Source organism: Pteronotus mesoamericanus, unplaced genomic scaffold (genome assembly GCF_021234165.1).
Source record: "Pteronotus mesoamericanus isolate MK-2021 breed Mesoamerican mustached bat unplaced genomic scaffold, CSHL_Meso_final scaffold_118, whole genome shotgun sequence".
Lineage (NCBI taxonomy): Eukaryota > Metazoa > Chordata > Mammalia > Chiroptera > Mormoopidae > Pteronotus > Pteronotus mesoamericanus.
The window spans coordinates 15505851-15526917 of record NW_026555301.1 but is presented as its reverse complement, the minus strand read 5'-3'; the positions used below and the strand labels follow the sequence as shown (position 1 = coordinate 15526917).

At 39.0% G+C, this 21067-nt stretch overlaps 1 protein-coding gene and 1 pseudogene across 14 annotated transcripts in view; both read right to left on the bottom strand.

The window, feature by feature from the left end:
• Positions 1-1161: 1161 nt before the first annotated feature.
• Positions 1162-1683, bottom strand: LOC129081773 (translationally-controlled tumor protein-like; annotated as a pseudogene).
• Positions 1684-16370: 14687 nt separating this feature from the next.
• EPB41L3 (erythrocyte membrane protein band 4.1 like 3) overlaps positions 16371-21067 on the bottom strand; it is a 136735-nt gene continuing 132038 nt past the window's right edge. For 13 of the 14 annotated variants that reach the window (XM_054587392.1, XM_054587394.1, XM_054587396.1 and 10 more), the window contains 5 exons: positions 20240-20371; positions 19726-19824; positions 19022-19102; positions 18632-18748; positions 16371-17469 (listed from right to left, as the gene is read on the bottom strand). In XM_054587392.1, the coding sequence (XP_054443367.1) occupies positions 18638-18748; positions 19022-19102; positions 19726-19824; positions 20240-20371 (423 nt within the window). In that variant the 3' untranslated portion in view covers positions 16371-17469; positions 18632-18637. The remainder of the gene's footprint in view (positions 17470-18631; positions 18749-19021; positions 19103-19725; positions 19825-20239; positions 20372-21067) is intronic. The other variant, XM_054587397.1, reaches the window with a different exon arrangement.

The window sequence follows — 21067 nt, the reverse complement described above, 5'->3', positions numbered from 1 at the left end:
TCTAAACCAAGACTCCCAGTTCCACTAAGACCTTGAACTAGACAAGGCAGAGCATGCAATGTCTTGAAATTGGACATCAAGATTCAGGTGTCGAATCATACTAAAAGAACCGAGAGGAGGATTAAGACTTCATGGGTCCCACCAGGTATAGAGCTAGTTGGATTCTCTCCACAACATCCCAGTGTCCTTGCTTCAGCTTATGTGGGCCTTCATTCCTGTCCAGGAATCGGAATCAGATCTCACCCACTTCACCACTCATTTCAATGGTTTAATGAACATATGTGTGTCAGGCATTGCGCTAGCTGTTACAAATGCCAAACATAATGTAGTTTGTGTCCTCTCAAAATGACAGGCTAGTGGGATTTTTAGATTGCCGACAGGGAAACATGACTGATCCTACTAAGGGAACTGGAGCAGAGAAGTGAGTCCCTGGAAGGAATTTGTTGTGTCTTCACTTTGAGAGAATTATTTTGAGCAAGATCTTGGCCACCTTCATTTGGGCGAGCTTGCCAAGATACGGATTTGAGGCTTTCCTAGAACTGAGCAGCCATAGTGACTTCTTATAGTTCAAGGCCTAGGGCCATATTCTAAAGCTGAACTATAGTAATTAGAACCTTAAGATTTTCTGATGAATAGCTTTTTTCTTCCCCAACTGTATTAGTCTCTTTTTACTCTTTTGGTAACTACCTCTGTTTGTAGGTTATGAAATGTCTAAGGAATCCACTTCAAATGTTGGCTCTGCTGTAAGCACGGTCTTTCCCTTTACTTCACCTCAGAATTCAGATTTTTGGTCTTTGTTTTTTTAATATATTCCCGCCCAGAAGTACTTTTTAGTGTAGAAGTTATCTGAAGACAGTCTTATGCTTTATAGCACCGGTCTATAACCAGTCTCCAGCTTCTCCAGGAAAACCATACAGAATGGATTTAAATATGTATTAAACTATGAGGCATTTCCTCAAATAAGTTTAAATGCATTTTATTTTTAGACAACCTACATGACACATTTTTTCTTAAAAACAATGCCTCCACTCCAAATAAATCACGGTTAAAATAAATGAAGAGCTCAAGATAACATCAGTTTCATTTGCCCTAGTCTTGGTGTGTGGATGGAAAGCAGAAGCCAGTTGTGATGACAGGTATAGATCCAAATTGCCAAATTAGTTAGCATTCTTCCATTTCTAAACCACCCTTAAAGGAAATTATTTATGGGGTCTCACTGTCCTCACAGTACTCCTGGGGAGGAACCATGTCGTCTGGATGCATGTTTTCACCAATAAAGAACTGGTAGTTTTTGAAATTAGCAAGGATGTGCTGGATTTGTTTTGCAGCTACTGTCATAAAAGACTTCACTCTTTCTGGTCTCTGTTCAAGTTTCCCTTTGATTGATTTCATGTATACTTTGACATTCTTCGACATTCTTCTTCTAGGCTTCTTTTCTGAAGCTGGTTTCCTGCAAATGATGGTTCATGACAATGTCAACACCAGAGATTACAGTGCTTTGGGTACCTTCACCACTGGACCTTCAGCGGAGGCATTTCTACCAATAAACAAGTCATCAATGTTATCCTCTGTCCTACTGACCATCTTCCCCTCTACCTCCAGGCACAGCCTGTCTGTGACCACCAGGATCCTGCAGACGCCATACATTTCATCATGGCGGATGACGTCCTGGGGCATGATCATGATGGTGGCTGGAAGGAGACGACAGAATGCTGGCTTAGCCAGAACCAGGAGCTCAGAGTGAGAGCGGTGCAGCCTGAGCAGTGCTCTGGGGGAGGGGGTAGTGGGCAGAGAAAGTGGAAAAGATGAATAGTTGTTTTTCTTTCCCATTTGTTTTCACGATGTCATCAGTGTTGAGCCTCACTTCTTGAGCAGTAGATCAGAGCTACTTTTTAAAATATAGCCCAGTTGCTGAGGCTGATGAAACACTCACCTGGAAGTCATCAGGGGGTACTCAAAGTCTGAGCTTTGTGGAAGACCAGGTTCACTTTGGAATTTAAGCAACATACTAACACTAGTCAGGAGGCAACTAACAATCAGTGCCCTTCTGGTCCAAAAATGCCTTGTATCATTTGGCTGCTTAATGCTTGAGGACAACTCCTCTGAAAGCACTCTCCAAAATAAAGTCAAGCCTCCTGACAAAACTGTCGAAAGCAGAGCAAAATGATCCCCAGAATATAGCGATGTCTTACAACATTGCTGCAAATACATTGGAAAGTGAAATGTTATACAAATCTGGCAACATTTAAATTTAGAATGCGTGTTATATTTGCGTGGGCTAAACCAGGATTAGACAGAAGAGGCCTAAGGAGGATCTAAAACCCAGTAGTAGTATTTTCTTCTGACCTAGAGAAAAGAATTACACCACTATTTGGATTACCTTACATATGCAAAATTATATGTTCTTAAAATATAATAGTATCCTAAGTTTGCATTTAGAATATAGTTTGAAAATGCACACAAACTTTCTCTGTCTAAAAGGAATCAAAATTATAAATATACAATAATCTAACTGTATATAAAATTAAAATACTGACAGGGGGACAACTAAATTAATTTTAATAGATAAAACAGGAAAAAAAGAGATAATTGGTTCCCTACCTCATCCCTAGAACCAGCTAGATAACCCTTTTATTCAGTCTGAATTGTTTGCTGTTACCCTCCTTCTCTTACCTCACCCAGTAGTATAGGTGGGGTGGATTAATTTTATATTCCTTGGCAACAGTTCAGAAAAAAGTATTTTCACTTTAAATTAATTAATATGCTACATCAATCCAGTGTTTTTCTTGTTAGGAGTTAGTTCCTGATGCATTTTGCTGATGTGCTGGGGAAACCACTGATTCTACCACAACAGCGGGACTCTAAACAATGTTTGGTTCATGCAAACCAAAGCCCACACACTGTGTGTGACTGGAAACTGTTTTTTTAACAATAGACTTAACAAAAATAAGGAAAGGTTGGCTTCATTATTACCACTCATTTTTTTTTTAAAAACAAGACAAAAAAAGCAAAGGAATAAAACTGGATCATTACCCTAAACTATACACAAAAATTAACTCAAAATCGATTAAAGACTTCGATGTAATACTTGAAATCATAAAACTCCTAGAAGAAAACATAGGCAGAAAGCTCACTGACATAAGGTTTGGTGATGATTTTTCTTTTGTATTTGACACCAAAGGAAAATATAAACAAGTGAGACTATGTCAGACTAAAAGCTTCTGCACAGCAAAGAAAACCATCAACAAAGTGAAAAGGCAACCCAGTGAATGGGAGAAAATATTAGCAAATTATATATCTGATAACAGGTTAAATTAAAAATATATATAAAGGACTTGTACAAGTCAATAGCAAAACAAAACAAAATTTGATTAAAAGATGGGAAGATCTGAACAGACATTTTTCCAGAGAAGACATGCAGATAGCCAACAGATACATGAAAAAATGCTCAACATTACTAATCATCAGGGAAATGCAATCCAAACCACAATGAGATATTATCACACATATGTTGGAATGGCTATTATCAAAATTACAAGAAATAATGTGTTGGTGAGAATGTGGAGAAAAAGGAACCCTTTGTACACTGTTGGTGAATATATTGATGTAATTACAATATGAACAATAGGAAAACAGTATGGAAGTCCCCAATGTATTAAAAATAGAACTGTCACATGACCAGCAATTCCATTTCTGGATATTTATCTGAAGAAAGTGAAAATACTAATTCAAAACAACATATACGTACTCACATTCTTTGAAAACTTATTTACAATAGCCAAGATATGGAAACAACCTAAATGCCCATTGATAGATAAATGGATATAGAAAACAAGGTAAATATAGACAACAAAATATTATTCAGTCATTAAAAGAATGAAATTTTGCCATTTGCAACAACATGGATGAACCTGAGGACATTATGTTAAGTGAAATAAGTTGGACAGAATAAGACAAATACCAAATGATCTCACTTATACGTGGAATCTAAAAACAAAAACAAATAAGAAAACCAAGTTCACAAATATAGAGAATAGATTGGTGGTTGCTAGGTGCAGGGGTTAGAGGGAGGGGAAAATTGGTGAAGGGGTCAAAAGGTACAAATTTCCAGTTATAAAATAAGTCCTGGGTGTGTAATGTACAGCATGGTGGCTGTAGTTAATGGCACTGTAGTGCATAGTTAAAAGTGTCTAAGAAAGTAGATCTTAAAATTTTTTATCACAAGAAAAAACTGTAAGTATACAAAGTCAGAATATATGCAAATATCAAATCATTATGTTGTACACCAGAAGCTAATGTGTTATATGCCAATTATACCTCAGTAAAAAGAGACAACAAATAAGGAAATACAATCTCATTTGTCTCCCTTGTATTTTGTACTTCAGCATATATTATTTCAGGAAGAGAGGGAAATGTTTTACCTTTGTTATCTTCTCTTAATTCTTTAAAGTTACAGGCATACTTCAGTTCTTTAATATTGCATTTTCAGAAAATTAAGGGGCAGCATTCAGAAGGTTCATGACTGAATCTAGACAGTAAAAAATGACCTTTGAGAAGTTTTGATGTTACTTAGAAGTGACAGCTTACATAGTAAGCTCAGAGGTGGAATAATTGAGCTGAAAAGACAAGGCTACTACTTGAATGAGGACAGTTGGGGTGCAGTCACATGTGTATTTTAATTTATTTGGAATATACTTGCCCATTGATTGCCCCTGACACATCCATGGGCAGTTTAAGCCATGCTTTACCTTTGTTTAGGACATCTAAGGAAGCTCATCACTTCCCCCATACAAATTGCAGATTCCGATCATTTGTAAAGTCTGAAATCCAGAGCATGTGTTCCCCAAACGCAAAATTACAGAAAGGTTTATGAGCCACTAGGCAAGCTCACAGTAACCCACTTCACCTAAAGGTAATTGCTGTGGATCAAGTATTAATAGGGAGGTAAGAGCTCATCATTATGCAGATCAACATTCCTGTGAAAAATTCTTTGGTAGACACCAGGAGCTCTCTGTACCGTGACAATAGGAGGGAGAGCCCCTTGTGCTAGACCAGCAGGGTGGTGGGAGTAGAATCATTCAAAGGGCAAGACTAGAAGAATGGGCCATGGACTTGGCACACAGTGTCTCCTAACTTCAAAGGGTTTGAATTTGTCTCTGGGCTCGGTGAGAAAGTGTCCTATAATAAATGAGCAATGTCTGCTTGGGATGAGGGGGCGAGGAGGAAATATAGATTTGCTATACTTGGGCAAGAACATAATTGATAGAATCTGAGCTTTGTAAGTAGGAAGCTTACAAACAAATAGCTTACAATGTGTCAGGCACTATTCAGATCACTTTATATTAGTTCTCACAGTACATGAAACTGCCATATTTGTAAGTCAGAACTGGTCAAATATTGTCATTCTGACATGATCCAAATGACCACTTTATAGATTTGCCCATTTTACAGACTTGAAAGAAAGACATATGTAACTTGCTCAGTGTCACAAAGCTAATGAGTGGATGGCTATATACATCAAGTATGCTTCAGGAACAAATGGCACTCAAAGGGGATAATTGAAGATATTTAATGAAAGACTGGGTTAAGGGACACCAACAAGGATGGAGAAGCTCCCTGAAAAGCCACCCTAGAGAGTGATGGTGAGCATGTGGGGATGGAGCCATAAGCAACGGGGTGAGCTGAGCTAAATAACAAAGGTGCATTTGTGTGCATGCGTGTGCACATGTCGTAGGGAGGCCTAGAAGTTACCACTACTTGAGCATGGCCTTGTAAGGTGTGCTAGCCTTTTTCTTTTTTCATATCTAAAAAGGTTGAAGTCAGGTGTTTATTCTTTTTAATATATAGTGCCTGTCAAACACCTCTGTAGGAGTCATTCTAGGCACAGTGCGGGCATTTCATGGACCATTGCAATGAAACGACAGCTAGATATTAGTCATGAGCTCTTAAATCACATGCATTTATCGTCAACCCTTAATTAACAGAAACCCAACTGGCCAGCACACAACTAGACTTCTGTCTCCCCTTCATTTCCTGCTCTCTGCCAGTTCACATTTAGGAGGAAAGGGGAATGAACAAGCAAACATATTAATATCATAGTTTGAAAAAGCCCTCTATTCCCCAGAGAAGCAAGTCCTTGGTAAGTTTGTGGATTTTGCCAGTCAAGCCCAACTTCTCTCTTAGTCCTTAGTCTCCATGCCTCTCTGTTGCCAACCCTTTGTGCTGTCCTGACCTGCAGTATTCATGTGCTGCAACCTGAGACTGTCACCTGGCCCAGGGCTCTCTGCAGCCTCTGTGGTTCCTGCCACGTAACTGCAGGCACAGACCCAGGCTGTGCTGGTTGGTCCCTCTTGTTCCCAGTTGCTCCTGGAATCCAGTGTGCCTGTCTCCCTCCACCAACTCCGTCCTCCAGACACTGAGAGATGAAAAGCTGTGCCTTCCTTTCCCAGAAATTTCTAGAAGAAATCTGAGAAATGATTCTTACAGAGGGAAGCCAGGCTGCCCTACCCTGAATATCTGAGGATGCCTTCAGTCCTAAGAATGATTTCAGCTGTTTTAAAACCTGAGAGCATCGCAGTCAATATGGATGATACCCAAGGCTGGCTAGATTTCCCCAGATGTCTCTGATAATCTAGTAGTTCTCTCTAAACTATCAATATGAGAGACAAGGTCATCCTTCATTTTAAATTAGTCATCCCTATTTCTTTTTGCAAGAAACTCCCTTTCACCTTAAACACAAGGTTTTAAAATTTCAAAGTACCTTATGTTTGCACATCAAATGCATTTTATATTACACTTCTATGAGAAAATTACATAATGAACAGGCTGTTACAAGGAATTTATTCCAAGAAGCATCTTCAGACTCTTCCTGAGGCCAGTACTCATTCATGTCCATTTCCTTCATCTTCTGTACCCACAATACCGTATAGTGAGGAGAAACATTATATGAAGACTCTGACACATGGAAAAATTTTGAGAGGAGATTCTGAATCATTGAAGAAGAAATTAGCATTAAGTATATCATATGGTATTGACTGTCTTTAAACACTGTTAAGTCATATATAAATAAATGGTATAAACTAATCAGACTACTTTTTCCCAACTATTCTGGTAATTGAGAGGTTTTATACAAAAAGTAAATATAGTTCAGCTTATTTATTTGCCTTGTACTTAGAGAAGCTGCTCTATTTTCTCACATAAAAAATTGTCACTTATATGATATAGATTTAGAATTTTAAAACTGAGAGGACTAAATAAGAAATCTAGTCCACTCCCAAATCTTGTTAAAGGATCTCCTAAGCCAGTCCCTGAAGCTGACATTTGTTCTATGCTTTATTTTCCCTCTACCATCTGTAAAGAGGGGATAGGTGCTGCCTCCATTACTTGCTTCAAGTCACAAAAGCTCTCTTTGCCCCACTCTTCTTTCCACAGTCCCGACCTCGGACTCTGCTCCTTCTGGTGGGAGGAGTTGCAACCCAAAGCTGCAGACAGCGCTCCTTGATGACCCTCAGTCATTGCACTGGCGTTCCTACTCCTGGGACATTTCCCTGATACCTTTGCTTTTCTCCATTTAATGTTCATTTAGGTTACTGTTTCCACAGTTAACAGAGCAGGGGACAGAGCTGGCAGTAGCCGGCTGTTTGGAATCATAAGGCGCCAAAACTACAAACCATTCCTGGGGAAGAAGCTTCTATTTTCTGAGAGTCCTGCTTGTCACCTCTTACCAGCTCCTTTGTCTGGTGAACATCCTGTAAGGATTGATTCCAGTGTCACTTCTTCCTTTCCTCTATCCCACCTGGGAGAAGCACTTTCTCCCCTGGGCTCCTGATTTTCGCTCTCCACTCTTACATCTGTCATCATGTTCTATTGGGTATTGATTTTTTTTTTGCCTGACCGCATACATCTTTATGCATATCTTTATGAGTGGCCATTAGTTCTTCTGAAATGTAGTGTGTCTTGAGCTTTTTGAAGAGCACTGTGTAAGGCCTCTCAGGTGATTAAAATATGAAACTGAAGCACGTTTGTGGGGCATCGATGCTGAATTTTTTTTTATTATTATTATTGGTGCCTCCTTGGAAACTTTGAACTTTCTGTCACTTGGTTATTCTTATCAATGATTACAAGGTGATTCCTGCTGCCCCTTTAAGATACAACTTCTGGATTCCAAGATGGCTGCAGGGTAGGTGGAAGCTGCATTCACCTGCCCCTGGTACCAAATCAGATTTACAGCTAAATTACAGAGCAATCAACCTGAGATGGGAAGCCAAGGTGGAGAGGACCTGCAGCAAGGCAGCAGCTGGCAGACTGGGCAGTCCCATATTTGCGTGTGGATAAACTGGGAGGAACTACTGGGGAGCGAGACAGACTGTGCAACCCAGGGTTCCAGCTTGGGAAAAGAAAGTTTCAAAACCTCTGGCTCTAAAAGTCTGTTGGGGTTTCAGAGGCAGGAGAAACTCCCAGCCTCACAGGAGTGTTTGTTGGAGAGACCCACAGGGTCCCAGAATGTACACAAACTCACCCACCTGGGATTCAGCATGAGAGGGCCCAATTTTCTTGTGGGTAGTGGGGGAAGTGACTAAAAGAGGGGTGAGAGCCAAGCAAGAGGCATCGTTCCCTCTCCAACCCCTCCACCCACATACAACACCACAACATAGCAAAGCGTGTTGCCCTGCCCTGGTGAATACCTAACGCTCCGCCCCTTACAATGTAACAGGAGCACCAGGATAATGAAAGGACAGATCAAAACTCCAGAAAAAATACAACTAAGTGATGAAGAGATAGACAACCTATCAGATGCAGAGTTCAAAACAATAGTAATCAAGATGCTCACAGAAATGGTTGAGTATGGTTGCAAAACAGTAAAAATGAAGGTTATGCAAAGTGAAATAAAGAAAAATATACAGGGAACCAACAGTGAAGGGAAGGAGACCAGGACTCAAATCAACAATTTGGAGCAGAAAAAAGAAATAAACATTCAACCAGCACGGAATGAAGAAACAAGAAGTCAAAAAAAAAAAAAAAAAATGAGGAGAGGTTTAGGAACCTCTGGGACAACTTTAAATGTTCCAACATCTGAATCATAGGGGTGCCAAAAGGAGAAGAAGAAGAGCAAGAAGTTGAAAACTTATTTGTACAAATAATGAAGGAGAACTTCCCCAATCTGGCCAAGGAAATAGACTTCCAGGAAGTCTGGGAAGCTCAGAGAGTCCCAAAGAAGTTGGTCCCACCAAAGCACACACCAAGGAACATAGTAATTACATTACCCAAGATTAAAGACAAGGAGAGAATCCTATGTAGCAAGAGAAAAGGAGACAGTTACCTACAAAGGAGTTCCCACATGACTATCAGCTGATTTCTCAAAAGAAATCTTACAGGCAAGAAGGGGCTGGCCAGAAGTATTCAAAGTCATGACAGGCAAGGACCTACACCCAAGATTACTCTATCCAGCAAGGCTGTCATTTAGAATGGAAGGACAGATAAAGTGCTTCTCACATAAGGTCAAGTTAAAGGAGTTCATTATCACCAAGCCCTTATATGAAATGTTAAAGAGACTTATCTAAGAAAAAGAAGAAGATCAAAAACTATGAACATTAAAATGACAGCATAAAACTATCATCAACTGAACCTAAAAAAAAAAAAAAACAAACTAAGCAAACAACTAGAACAGGAACAGAATCACAGAAATGGAGATCACATGGAGGGTTATCAGCAGGGAGGGGGAGGGGGATGAATGGGGGAAAAGGTACAGGGAATAAGAAGCACAAATGGAGGTAAAAAATAGGCAGGGGGAGGTTTAGAATAGTATAGGAAAAGGAGAAACCAAAGAACTTGTATGTATGACCCATGGACATGAACTAAGGGGGTGGGGAATGCTGTTCAGAGGAGTGCAGGGTGGAAGAGAAAAAATGAGACAACTGTAATAACATAATAAAATATACTTTAAAAAAAGAAGAAATGGGCAAAGGACCTAAACAGAAACTTTCCCAGAGGACATACAGATAGCCAAAAAACATGAAAAAATATTCAACATCACTAATTTTCAGTGAAATACAAGTTAAAACCATAGTGAGATATTACCTCACAACTGTCAGAATGATTATTATCAATAAATCAACAAAGAACAAGTGTTGGCGAGGATGTGGAAAAAAGGGAACCCGTATCCACTGTTGGTGGCAAGGGAGATTGGCACAGCCACTGTGGAAGCAGTATGGGGTTTTCTCAAAAGCCAACAATCTTACACCTGGCAATATATCTGAAGAAACCTGAAACACTCATTTGAAAGGATATATGTACCTTTATGTTCATTGCAGAATTATTTACAACAGCCAGGATCTGGAAACAGCCCAGATGCCCATTAGTAGATGAGTGGATAAAAAAGCTGTGGTACTTTCACACAATGGAATACAATGCAGCTGTAAAAAAGGAAATCTTACCTTTTATGACAGCATGGGTGGATTTTGATATTATTATGCTAAGTGAAATAAGCCAAAGAAAGAAAAATACCATACGATTTCACTTGTATGTAGAATCTAATGAACAAAATAAAATGATGAACAAAATAGAAACAGAGGCATGGGCACATGCAACAGGCTGACAGCTGTCAGAGGGGAGAGGATTTAGGGGGCTGGATGACAGAAGGTGCAGGGATTAAGCAAAAAGTATGAGAATTAATATTTTTATGTGAGAATTCTCACATATTCTATGCGAGAATGTATATAGCCTCACACAGACATAGAAAACTGTGTGGTGATAGCCAGAGGGAAAGGGGGATAGAGGTAGGTGGAGTTGGGCAAAGCGGGGGATATATGAGGGTGGAAAGACACTTTGCTTTGGATGAGGGGGCTCAGTGCAGCGTGCAGATGATGTTTTGTTGAGTTCTGCACTTGAAACCAGCATGGCTTCGTGAACCAGTATCACCTGATAAATTCAATTAAAGACACAACTTCTAGATCAATTGTTTCCACCCTGATCATTGGTATAAGCAGTTGTTCCTTTTGTCATTTTATCATTGTTTTCATGTTCCTGGGAACCACTCCACTCTATCTTATGGGCTCCCAAAACATGGGGAGATAACAGCATTACCTTGGGCTTGTACAGCAACTAGAACCATTCAGTGTGTGACTTTCAGAATATTGTCTTTATCAATCTCTACAGTAACTTGTATGTGGTTATTTTTTTTAAAAGATTTTATTTATTTATTTTTAGGCAGAGGGGAAGGGAGGACGAAAGAGAGGGAGGGAAACATCAATGTTTTTTCTCAAACAAGGGCAATTAGCTAATCCTGAGATAAACCAGTTTGAACTCTCTTGTCCAGAACAAATGATGCACAGTGCTGAGGGGATAAAGGAGGGGGGAGGTTAAGTTATTACATTAAACTGCCATTTTATATTTTACAAAGAACTCTCTCATACATTCCCATTTGGTAATATACTTCTCATAGAACCAAAGGATTTTCACCATAATAACCTCTGTAGCTGGCTGTATTCTCCTTTTTAATTATGAGCAAACTCAGGCTCCAAGTGTCTTAAGTCTTATGCAGAGAGGAGTTAACTCTCTCTCTCTCTGAGAAGCATTACCCAGAGAAGCATTATCTTTCAACTGTGGTAACACTTAACATTTTACAGTACACTGAAAAAGCAAATGGCCATGACCAGGTGGTGCAGTTGGTTGGAGCGTTGTCCCGTACACCAAAAGGCTGTGGGCTCTATCCCCAGTCAGGGCACATACCTAAGCTGCAGGTTTGATCCGGTTGGGGAGCATATGGGAGGCAACTGATCGATGTTTCTTTCTTCATAATTGATGTTTCTTCCTCTCTCTCTCCCTCCATCCCTCTCATCAATAAACATATCCTTGGGTGAGGATTTTTTTTAAAAAAAATAAACACACTGCCTAAGCTGTTAATGCACATCCAAGACACAGCTTTATTCATCTGGAAAGATCTAGCATCAAGTGTTCCTATAAATAACTTCATTATCTGTAATAGAAATTCATCTATCACCATTCTAATTAGAATGTGGCTAAGGAAGACAGTATTTAACAAGGCGTTTGTAACATTTGGTGGTTATAATAATGGCTTTGAAGTTCCAGGAAAAAGTTTCTTCTCATTTACGTATCTCTTACTCTCCATTATTCTCAGTTGCTAGATAAAATTACTGGTATTATTCCTTAAACTGTTTTTTTGAAATACGAATGGTGATAGACATTCAAAGAAACTTTAGAAACACAGAACAGCACAAAGAAGAAAAAAATCATATGCTCTTTTGTCAGGGAGAGGACATCAGTGCTCCCATTTGGGTATACATCCTCCCAGGCATTTTCTGTGCAGATAAGCATTTTTGCCAATTAGTATCATAAAGTACATTTTCTCTAGTTTTGCATGTAATATATCAGGATTTCCCATATCAGGTGGTTATTCTCTAATGTTGGTGGTTGCGTAGTATTCTACGTTATATATGTATCAAAATTAATTTATAGTTTTCCTACTTTGCTGAATGTTTACTGTTTAAACTTTTTGTTTTTTATGAGCAACGCGGAGCAAAACATCCTTCTATATTAATTCCTACAGACTTCTTTTTTAGGAAAAATTCCCAGAAGTGGATTTGCTAGGTCAAAATATTTGGAAAAAACTTAAGAATGTCTTTATCAATTGGTTGTTGGTAAATTACACTGAATTGAAATGTGCATTTCTTTGTCATTCCTAGTCTTTAGGGATCATTTAGAGTTTAGTATTATTCAAGGAGAATGAGTAAGCCTGAAATTCAGCCAAAAAATATTCTGGCACCTCCACATTGCACGGAGTACTCTAAAAATGCATTATTATCTTGGCTGATAAGATTTTCTTAAGCTTGCAATACAAGAACCTGGCCAATCTCTTAAAAGATAACAGTTATCACAAAGAAACATGAGAAGCTATTTTGTATGTGTGTGTATATGTGTGTGTGTGTGGGTGTGTGTGTCTTAGTAACCACACTCAAGAGGGAGTGTTACTGCCTTCTGTCACTCATCTTCAGAGCCAAACAGCTCTGATAAGAAACTACTTGTCAAAATGAAATGTCATTTCTGAGAAACAATTTTACATGTACCAACAGCCATCCACAAAAATGTACTTAAAGAAAAATAAGGGAATAATCCAACTGTACTTAATGAGTCAAATACCCATTAAAACACAAGGCCACCTCTTTGGCAATCCACGGCCATAATTTTTTCTTTTTTTAAATCCTCAGCAGAGGACACACTTATTGATTTTAGAGAGAAGGTAAGGGGGTGGGGGTGGAGATAGAGAGGTAGAGAAACATCGATGTAAGAGAGAAAGATCAGTTGCTTGCCTCTCGTACATGAATGAACTGGCAACTCAGGCATGTGCCCTGACCAGGAATCAAACCAGCAACCTTTAGTTTATGAGGCCATATTCCAACCAACCGAGCCACACTGGCCAGGGCTCAGTCTGGTACTTCTTACATGGTTAATTTACTGTAGTAAAAAAGGTAAAAAATCATTTACTTATTTTTTTAGTAAGTGAAGCCATTTCATTTTTTTGATTTTATTTATTGACTTTGAGCGGGGTGGGGAGAAACACTGACATTCCTTGGTTGATTCTTGTGTGCGCCCTGGCTGGAGATGGATGGGATCTGAAACCTTGGTGTTTTGGGACAACACTCTAACCAACTGAGCTACCCGGCCTGGGCTGGTGAAAAAGCATTTGGGTGGGTGTAGGGAGGTATGTATGCAATTTTGTGTGAAAGCAATTTTGAATCCATGTTCTAGACTCCATGTTGATATTTAAAAGCAGCTAGGGTTGATGTTGCCTTAAATTGCATAATAGATGTGCTAGAAAATTGACATAATGAAGGAAATGGATTAGAGCCATTGTTTAAAAAAGTGGGCTTAGCAGTCCTACAAGGTGCATGACCTCACTGTACCCAACAAGGAGGCTCTGGGAAATTTCAAAGGAACGTAGAGCAGGAGGGGATGGAACATTCTTCTGGGAGAGTAAAATTGCATGACATTCCCATGTTATGTGTTGTCCTCATTTCTCTTGCTGAGGTAGTGGGTGTCTCAGAATCACTGCAGCTCCATCCATTAATCCCAATGCTATAGAAGGAGCAGGATATGTCCACCTGGGCTAAGCTCCAAGCTCCATTGAGCTCCACTGCATGGAAAGCAGGCAGCATTTTACCTGAATAAAGGCTATTACCTGAACTTGCAATTCATTCTATGATTCCAGAGAAAATATGTAGATTTTTAAAGGCTTGGCAACGCCTAATAATTTTCAGATCCCCATGTGGTTAGTAGAAACTGTAGGCTACAAGTAGGCTGCACCATATGCCTTCAGGTTTGTAATTTGCTTTTCTGTTCATTGACAGACCCCTAAGTTCATGTTTTCTTATGACCCTGAGCCTGAATCTTAGAGCAAATTCAGAAGCAAGCATTTCTTTATTGTGAGACAAATAGCTAAATGAAGTGGAATTCTTCAGTTTCTTCAAGTGTAATATCTAGGCTCTATTTCACACCTATTGCAATGTTACATTTTTCTGAATTAGTAATGGCTAAAAAATGTTCTGAGATTACCTAAGAGTTCAGCAGTAAGCATGAGCCAGTTTTATACGTTAGTGGAATTAAGCTTCAAAACCATTGAATTAGGGTATGTTAGATAGGCTTGACTAATCTTCAAATCTAAATTTTAAATTTGTTTTTTAAGATTTATTTTTAGAGAGGGGAAGGGAGGGAGAAAGAAATAGAAATATCCCTGTGCAGTTGCCTCTCAAGTGTCCCCCACTGGGGACCTGACCTGCAACCCAGGCATGTGCCCTGACTGGGAATCGAAATAGCAACCCTTTGGTTCACAGGCTGGCACTCAATCCACTGAGCCACACCAGCCAGGGTTAAATGTTCAATTTGTTAATGCAATGACCTGTGACTTGCTTGTAATTAACAGAATACGGAAAAGGTAATGGGAAGCTACTCCCTTGATTACATCATCTAAGACTGTTTTGCTGTGAGACACACTCTAGTCTCTCTCAATTGTTGGTTTTGAAGAAGCAACCTGTCAAGGGTCTTATGGCCATAAGAAAATAAATTCTGCAAATGGCTGGAATAAGCTTGGAAGTGGGTCCTTCCCCAGTTGAGACCCCAGTCCCAGTCTTACAGGGGACCCAGTGAAACCATGTCCAGACACGTGACCAGCAGAAATTGTGAATGAATAAACATTTGTTTTACGCTACCAATTTTGTAGTTATTTGTTATATAGCAATAAAAAGCAGCTTCAGACTTTGGCATTAGATGTGGGGCTCTGCTGTCACAAATGCACAAATATGTGGGTGTGGCTCTGGAACACCCACATGGCAGTGAGTGGAGGCTGGAAATTTTTGAAGAACCATTAATAGGGAAGGAAAAGAAAGCTGCAAATGTACAACTTCATTGACAGTGTGTAAGCATAAAAGTGAACTTATTATTGAGGACAGAAAAACATGAAAACACTAGTTTTGGTTTAAGACAGTGAACATGTCTACAATATGATGGACATAAGCTAAGCAAATCAGGTGCAGGCACCCTTGGGAGGCCACATACCATTTCCTGTCAGTAAAGTATTAATTTTTCTCAACACGTTTTTGCTTGGCTTCAAACACAATTTAAATGATGCTTCAGTTTCTAAAATGAATACTCAGTGTTAACAGTAAGAGCAAGCTGATAAGACCTTCAGAGATAAACGATAAGAATCTGACCACCTCGATAAGACCAAGATATGTGATAAAATCTAACACTTTTCTGAAAAAATTGGGGTTTTTTTTGTTTTTTGTTTTTTAACTTGGAGTTAAAAAAAAAAGTCAGAAAATTAGGTAAAGCATGACATGGTAGGAAATGCTGGCAAGTATGTTTAGGTGTTAGGTTGGCAGTTGGTAACAAACACTCTTATTCTCAGTCCCTGACATATGAAGACTTCAATGTGGATGAGGTGCAGGACAGGCTGCAGCGGCCTTCGTAGAATGAATGTATTGGGTAACCTGTTCAGCAATGGAGCCAACCTGACAGAGGTAGCCCTTTTGGTACATTAATAGCACCCAGAAACTCTGGTTAAATAACAGAGTTTCTTTTCTTATAAAAAAGTCAAAACTTTGAAAATGAGATTCTGAACTTTTTGAAAAAGACCTTCGGAGGCAACCGAACATTTATATACGTATTTTGTTTCCCATCTCCAATACCTGATATAGTCCATACACCATATCATCATAAATACACTTTTTGTCATGTACGAAGACAAGCTAACGCTACAATGTAGATGAATGACGGCTTTGATATCATGCAAATGTTAACTCTGGGCTAAACACACACGATACTGAAATTATTACACAGAGAATGCATTTACCATTTTTATTTCGCTATGCAGAAACATACATTCACCATGGGCTGTGTAATGCAGTAGACAGTGTAATGAAGAATATATCTTTCTGAAGGCTATTTATAACTAAACACTACATAGTTTAATTACAGTGGAAATTCTGTACAGTTTAAGGCTTGGCTCGGAACTATGTTGTAAATATGGACCATATTTGGAAATAAAACACTTTTTCAAGTAAAAGAAGAAAATCAATTTAAAAATATAAGAAAGAAGCAAAGAAAGAAAAAAAACTAACAAGAACTCAACAGATTTTTCTAGAGCGACATTTCATAATATTGTAAACTAATGAAAATACATATTTTCTTCCCAAATTAATCACAATTCACATATTTAGGACTTGATAGGAAACTTTGGGAAGCTTTCCGGATTGAACATGGACCAAAATGGACAACAAGGAAGAAATCACATTAATATGCTAAAATCAGTACTATCTTATAATTAAATTAGATATACAAAGCAAGATTGAAAGCATTAAATATTTCCAGAGGATCAGAGAGTCATCACTGTTTATGAGTTAAGAGTAGTAAAACCAGATGAAACAAGTACAAGATTCAAGTGTTTACTGAATAAACTCGGTTATTGGCACATCTAATCTGGGATAAACCTGATACACCGGACCTAGACAGCTTCTAGCGTTTTAGGGTAATCTTCATTTATCTGTAAACAAAAGATCTGTCACTTAAGAAATTGAAATTTTGTTTAGACTTTAATAATAATAAACTATAAAAGGCATGGATTGTTTATGTGTTACATGAAATCACGGTTTATATTGTTGGTTATGAACGTGCAGGTATAGCAGAAAACTTAGACACTTTGTGAAAATTAAAAATGCTGCTCTTTTGTAATTTTATCGTTGCTTCATGCAATATCAGTTTAGTGATGCTGATTCGGATTGCTTTATTATGGGAAGATCTCTCTGCCCCTGTCTTAATTAATGGTCAAGGTCTGCTCTTCTGGATTGAAAATTTCCGCAGGCAGATACAAGTCAGTTGGGTTAGAAGAGGGAACTCCATATAGGCTCTGGTTTTCCTAATGGTTTGCATGACTGGATTCCTGTGCAGGCTAAGTTATTCCTATAGAAAAGAGATTTAATCAGTTACTCATTCGAAAACATCTGAGACCAAGGTCACAAGGAAAGTACCTTGCAGGTTATTCAACACTCTTTTTGACAAGATGCTGTACGTCACTGATAGGCTTTGTAGAATAACTACAGCATCATCAAGTGGCAGAAGCTCACTGGAGAGAATCTTTTTTTGATTTCTATTTTCAAATTACATCATTAATTTTATTTTGAGTGATTTTTATGTTTTTCTTTAAGAGGGGCCTCTTGTCAGTCTATGTTTCTTAAACCAACGTTAGAGAACTAACTTCATTTACACAAGTAAAACATTTAAGAGACTAGCCAAGTGTGCAAGTAGCTCATCAGTTGCGTTCAGCATTCAAAGCCCTCTAGGGATGCTGCAGGCCCCAAGAATTCTTGCATGGCAGGTTAGTATGCATGACAAGTCTACTCTCACACAGAGGATGCTGTCTGTTCTCGATGGTGGCCGAACAGCAGCTGGAAAGGCATGCGCTTCCTGGGGGAAAGCGGGACCACAGCACTGCATTTTTCCTTCTCCTGGGACACAATGCTAACACTAAGGGAAAAAAATCAACCCAAAGAATACAGAAAATATAAGACATCTGAAATGAAAGTGAGTGCTCAGGTTTCAAATTTAAAAACAGAGCAGAACAGAAGCATAAACAGACTATAACCAAACACAATTGAAGAAAAAGCTTATAATGGGATAATGTTGCTATCAAAAGGAGACAGGAGCATATTTTATTTCATTAATATTTGGAACATACAAATTGCACCTTTCAGAACAAAAGCGCCTTAGTTCTGATTAGGTCAGGTGGCAAGTAAAATCAAAGCTGGTCTTGCAAAGTTGGTTAATGAAAAGAATAAAGGATATGGATTAAAAGGGAGCACCAGCAAGGCCACGCAAGCAAAGGCTCTGCTTTACCTTTATCCTCTAACTGGCAGTATATGCAAAAGATCGACAGGATGCAGCCTTCAAGTCTGACACAAATCAGCACCTGCCAAGCAATTCTCCCTCCTTTTGGTAACCAGCCCTGCAAATGCCAGTGAGGGAAAAAGGGAAAGGGAGGAGTCCTGGGTAAAGGATGAGAGGAAAGTGCCTCATGCCACATGCCAGCCGAGGCCAAGCCAAGAGAATCAGCATCACCTCTTACCTGGGGTCAGTCCTCTCCATCTTCCGGCGTGATCTCTGTCTCTTTATGGACCACTACTTTGGTCACTGACATGTCAGGGTGCTGCTCTTTGGCCTCTTTAATTGCCTGAGCCAGCGCCTATCCCCAGGAAATCACAGAAGGGCAAAGACAAAAAGGAGGAGGAACATGCATGATCAGCAGCAAGGTGGAGACTTATGAACTAGATCTATATACACAATTTACAAATAAGGTACAATGATTGCAAAAGGAATCGTACATTGTATATTGGAAAGTTAATTCAGAAAATGTTTAGATTACATGCCAGACTGTAAGAATATCATTGGGAATAGTAGGGTCAACAAGTGTTTCTCTGTCTCTCTAACAAGGTATTTACCATCTTACACACGTTACCTGGTCATGGTCAATATCCGCATCACCTGTGATGACTATTCGCTTCTCAATTCTTGTTTCTGAAATGCCTCCTTTTACAGTCTGAAAGGAAGAGACAAGTGTTATGAATTTGCCCCTTTGGAGCAACAATCACTGTTCAGTGGAGGAAATGGCAGAAAATGCTAACAGAGTTTTAATCATTTATGTCATACTAACCTGTATGACATAATACTAACCCATACTAACCCATAAAATCATTCTTTTTTTCCCTATTTTTTCAGTTACAGTTTATCACCTATAGTGATTAGACGTTTGTATAACTTAAGAATTTATGACCTCAATAAGTCTAGTACCCACGTGACATCATCCATCGTTATTACAGTATTGTTCATCAAGAACTGAAACAGAATTCTATGTCAGTTATTTTAAATTGCTAATTTCAGAAATGAGGATAGAATATAGTCCTTTGGATTTGGCTGGCTAGTGTTTCTGGAACACCTACCCTGTGCCAAGAAATAGTGTTAAGTAAGCAAAGGTTATCAGAATGTATATTCCTAAACAGAAACTAGCCCCTGACAACAAACAGACCACACTACAGTAGTTGCGAAAGCTCCAATGCAGCTGTCCTGGCATCCTGAGAGTCATATGCCTATTTCCCTATGCAGCCCAACCTGGAAGAGGTTCTGAGTGAAGGCCTTACTTCGACCAACTCCCATTCCACTTACTTTGGTGATGTGGGTGGTGGTCGTGGTACTGGTGGTTTCAGATGTGATCGTCTGTGCGCTCATTAGTACGCCTGGCTCCAAATCAGCACTAGGATCAACCTATGCAAGCAAAGGAAGAGACATCACACTCTAATATTTACATTACCTCTTCAGATGTTTGCTCTGTTGGTTTAGGGCCTTAGGATGATTTAGTTGTCTCCCACCATTACTGTGTTCCTCAATCAACCTCTAGCAGCTGCCACTATGGCTAAAGACTGAACCAGACATGACCGGAGTTAACTATGATTAATAAACTGGGACTTTAGAAAGAGAGCAGTGGCATGTTTAAGCTACCCGCTTCTCCATGATGAGTAATCAAATTATAATTACTGCATCACTCCTGATAAGAGACTGTCTGGCTTTTGGGTCCTCTGAGTTTCACAAACTAAAAATCATACTGTTACACTTAAACACACTGAGCCATTAAAGGGGTAAATCAAAGTGCCGGGGCTCTGGTCTCCACAGACTGTCTTACCTGTGATGATTCATATGTTATGGTTTTGGTTTCTGTGTGAACAACTGGCAATTCCTTGGTAGACATTTCTAGCTTTACTCCTCCTGGTGAAACACTGCCGAAACTGATGGTCTCTGTCTTCACAGTAGATGACTGCACCAATGGGAAGCAGGGAGAGCGGCTATTAGTTTGTACCACAGTTTGCTTTTTCTCCCTCCCCGCTTGGTGGATATATATAAGCACAGGTTAGTATGACATAAATGTTTACATATTCCATGAGGTTAGGTAAGTTGGGAAATGAGGAACACAACAGATACATGTCCAACAGTCTCCCAGAATTCCACAGCATCTATTTATATGGAATGTTCCAGGTAAAGGAAAACATTTTGAAGGAAATAAACTATTTTTACATGCCTCCTCCTTGATCTCATAAATTAAAAAATCATAAATTAGCTTTAAAAAAATTAACTTCTTAGAAAGAGGGAACAAATAGTAAGATATAACCTTCCTGCCCCTAGTACCTCAAGAACTGCAAGAAAATACAATAAAGAATAAAGTTCTATATTTGGCACCTGGACAAGCATGGTTTTTGGTCCTTCAAGATTACATTGATCAGAAATAAATTTTTCAAATTTTCTAATATCTTGGCTGGACATGCATTATGCAGGTTTATCATCAATTACAATAATTCCAATGAGAACAGCAATCATTCTTGGAACTATATGTTTTTAAGTATCATTATATACGTTTGCATTAGACCCACACTTGCCGTGCAAAATGAAAATAAGAGAAACAAAATGCACTTGAAAAACGTAGAAAATTAAACTTTGCTCCATCTTCACACAACTA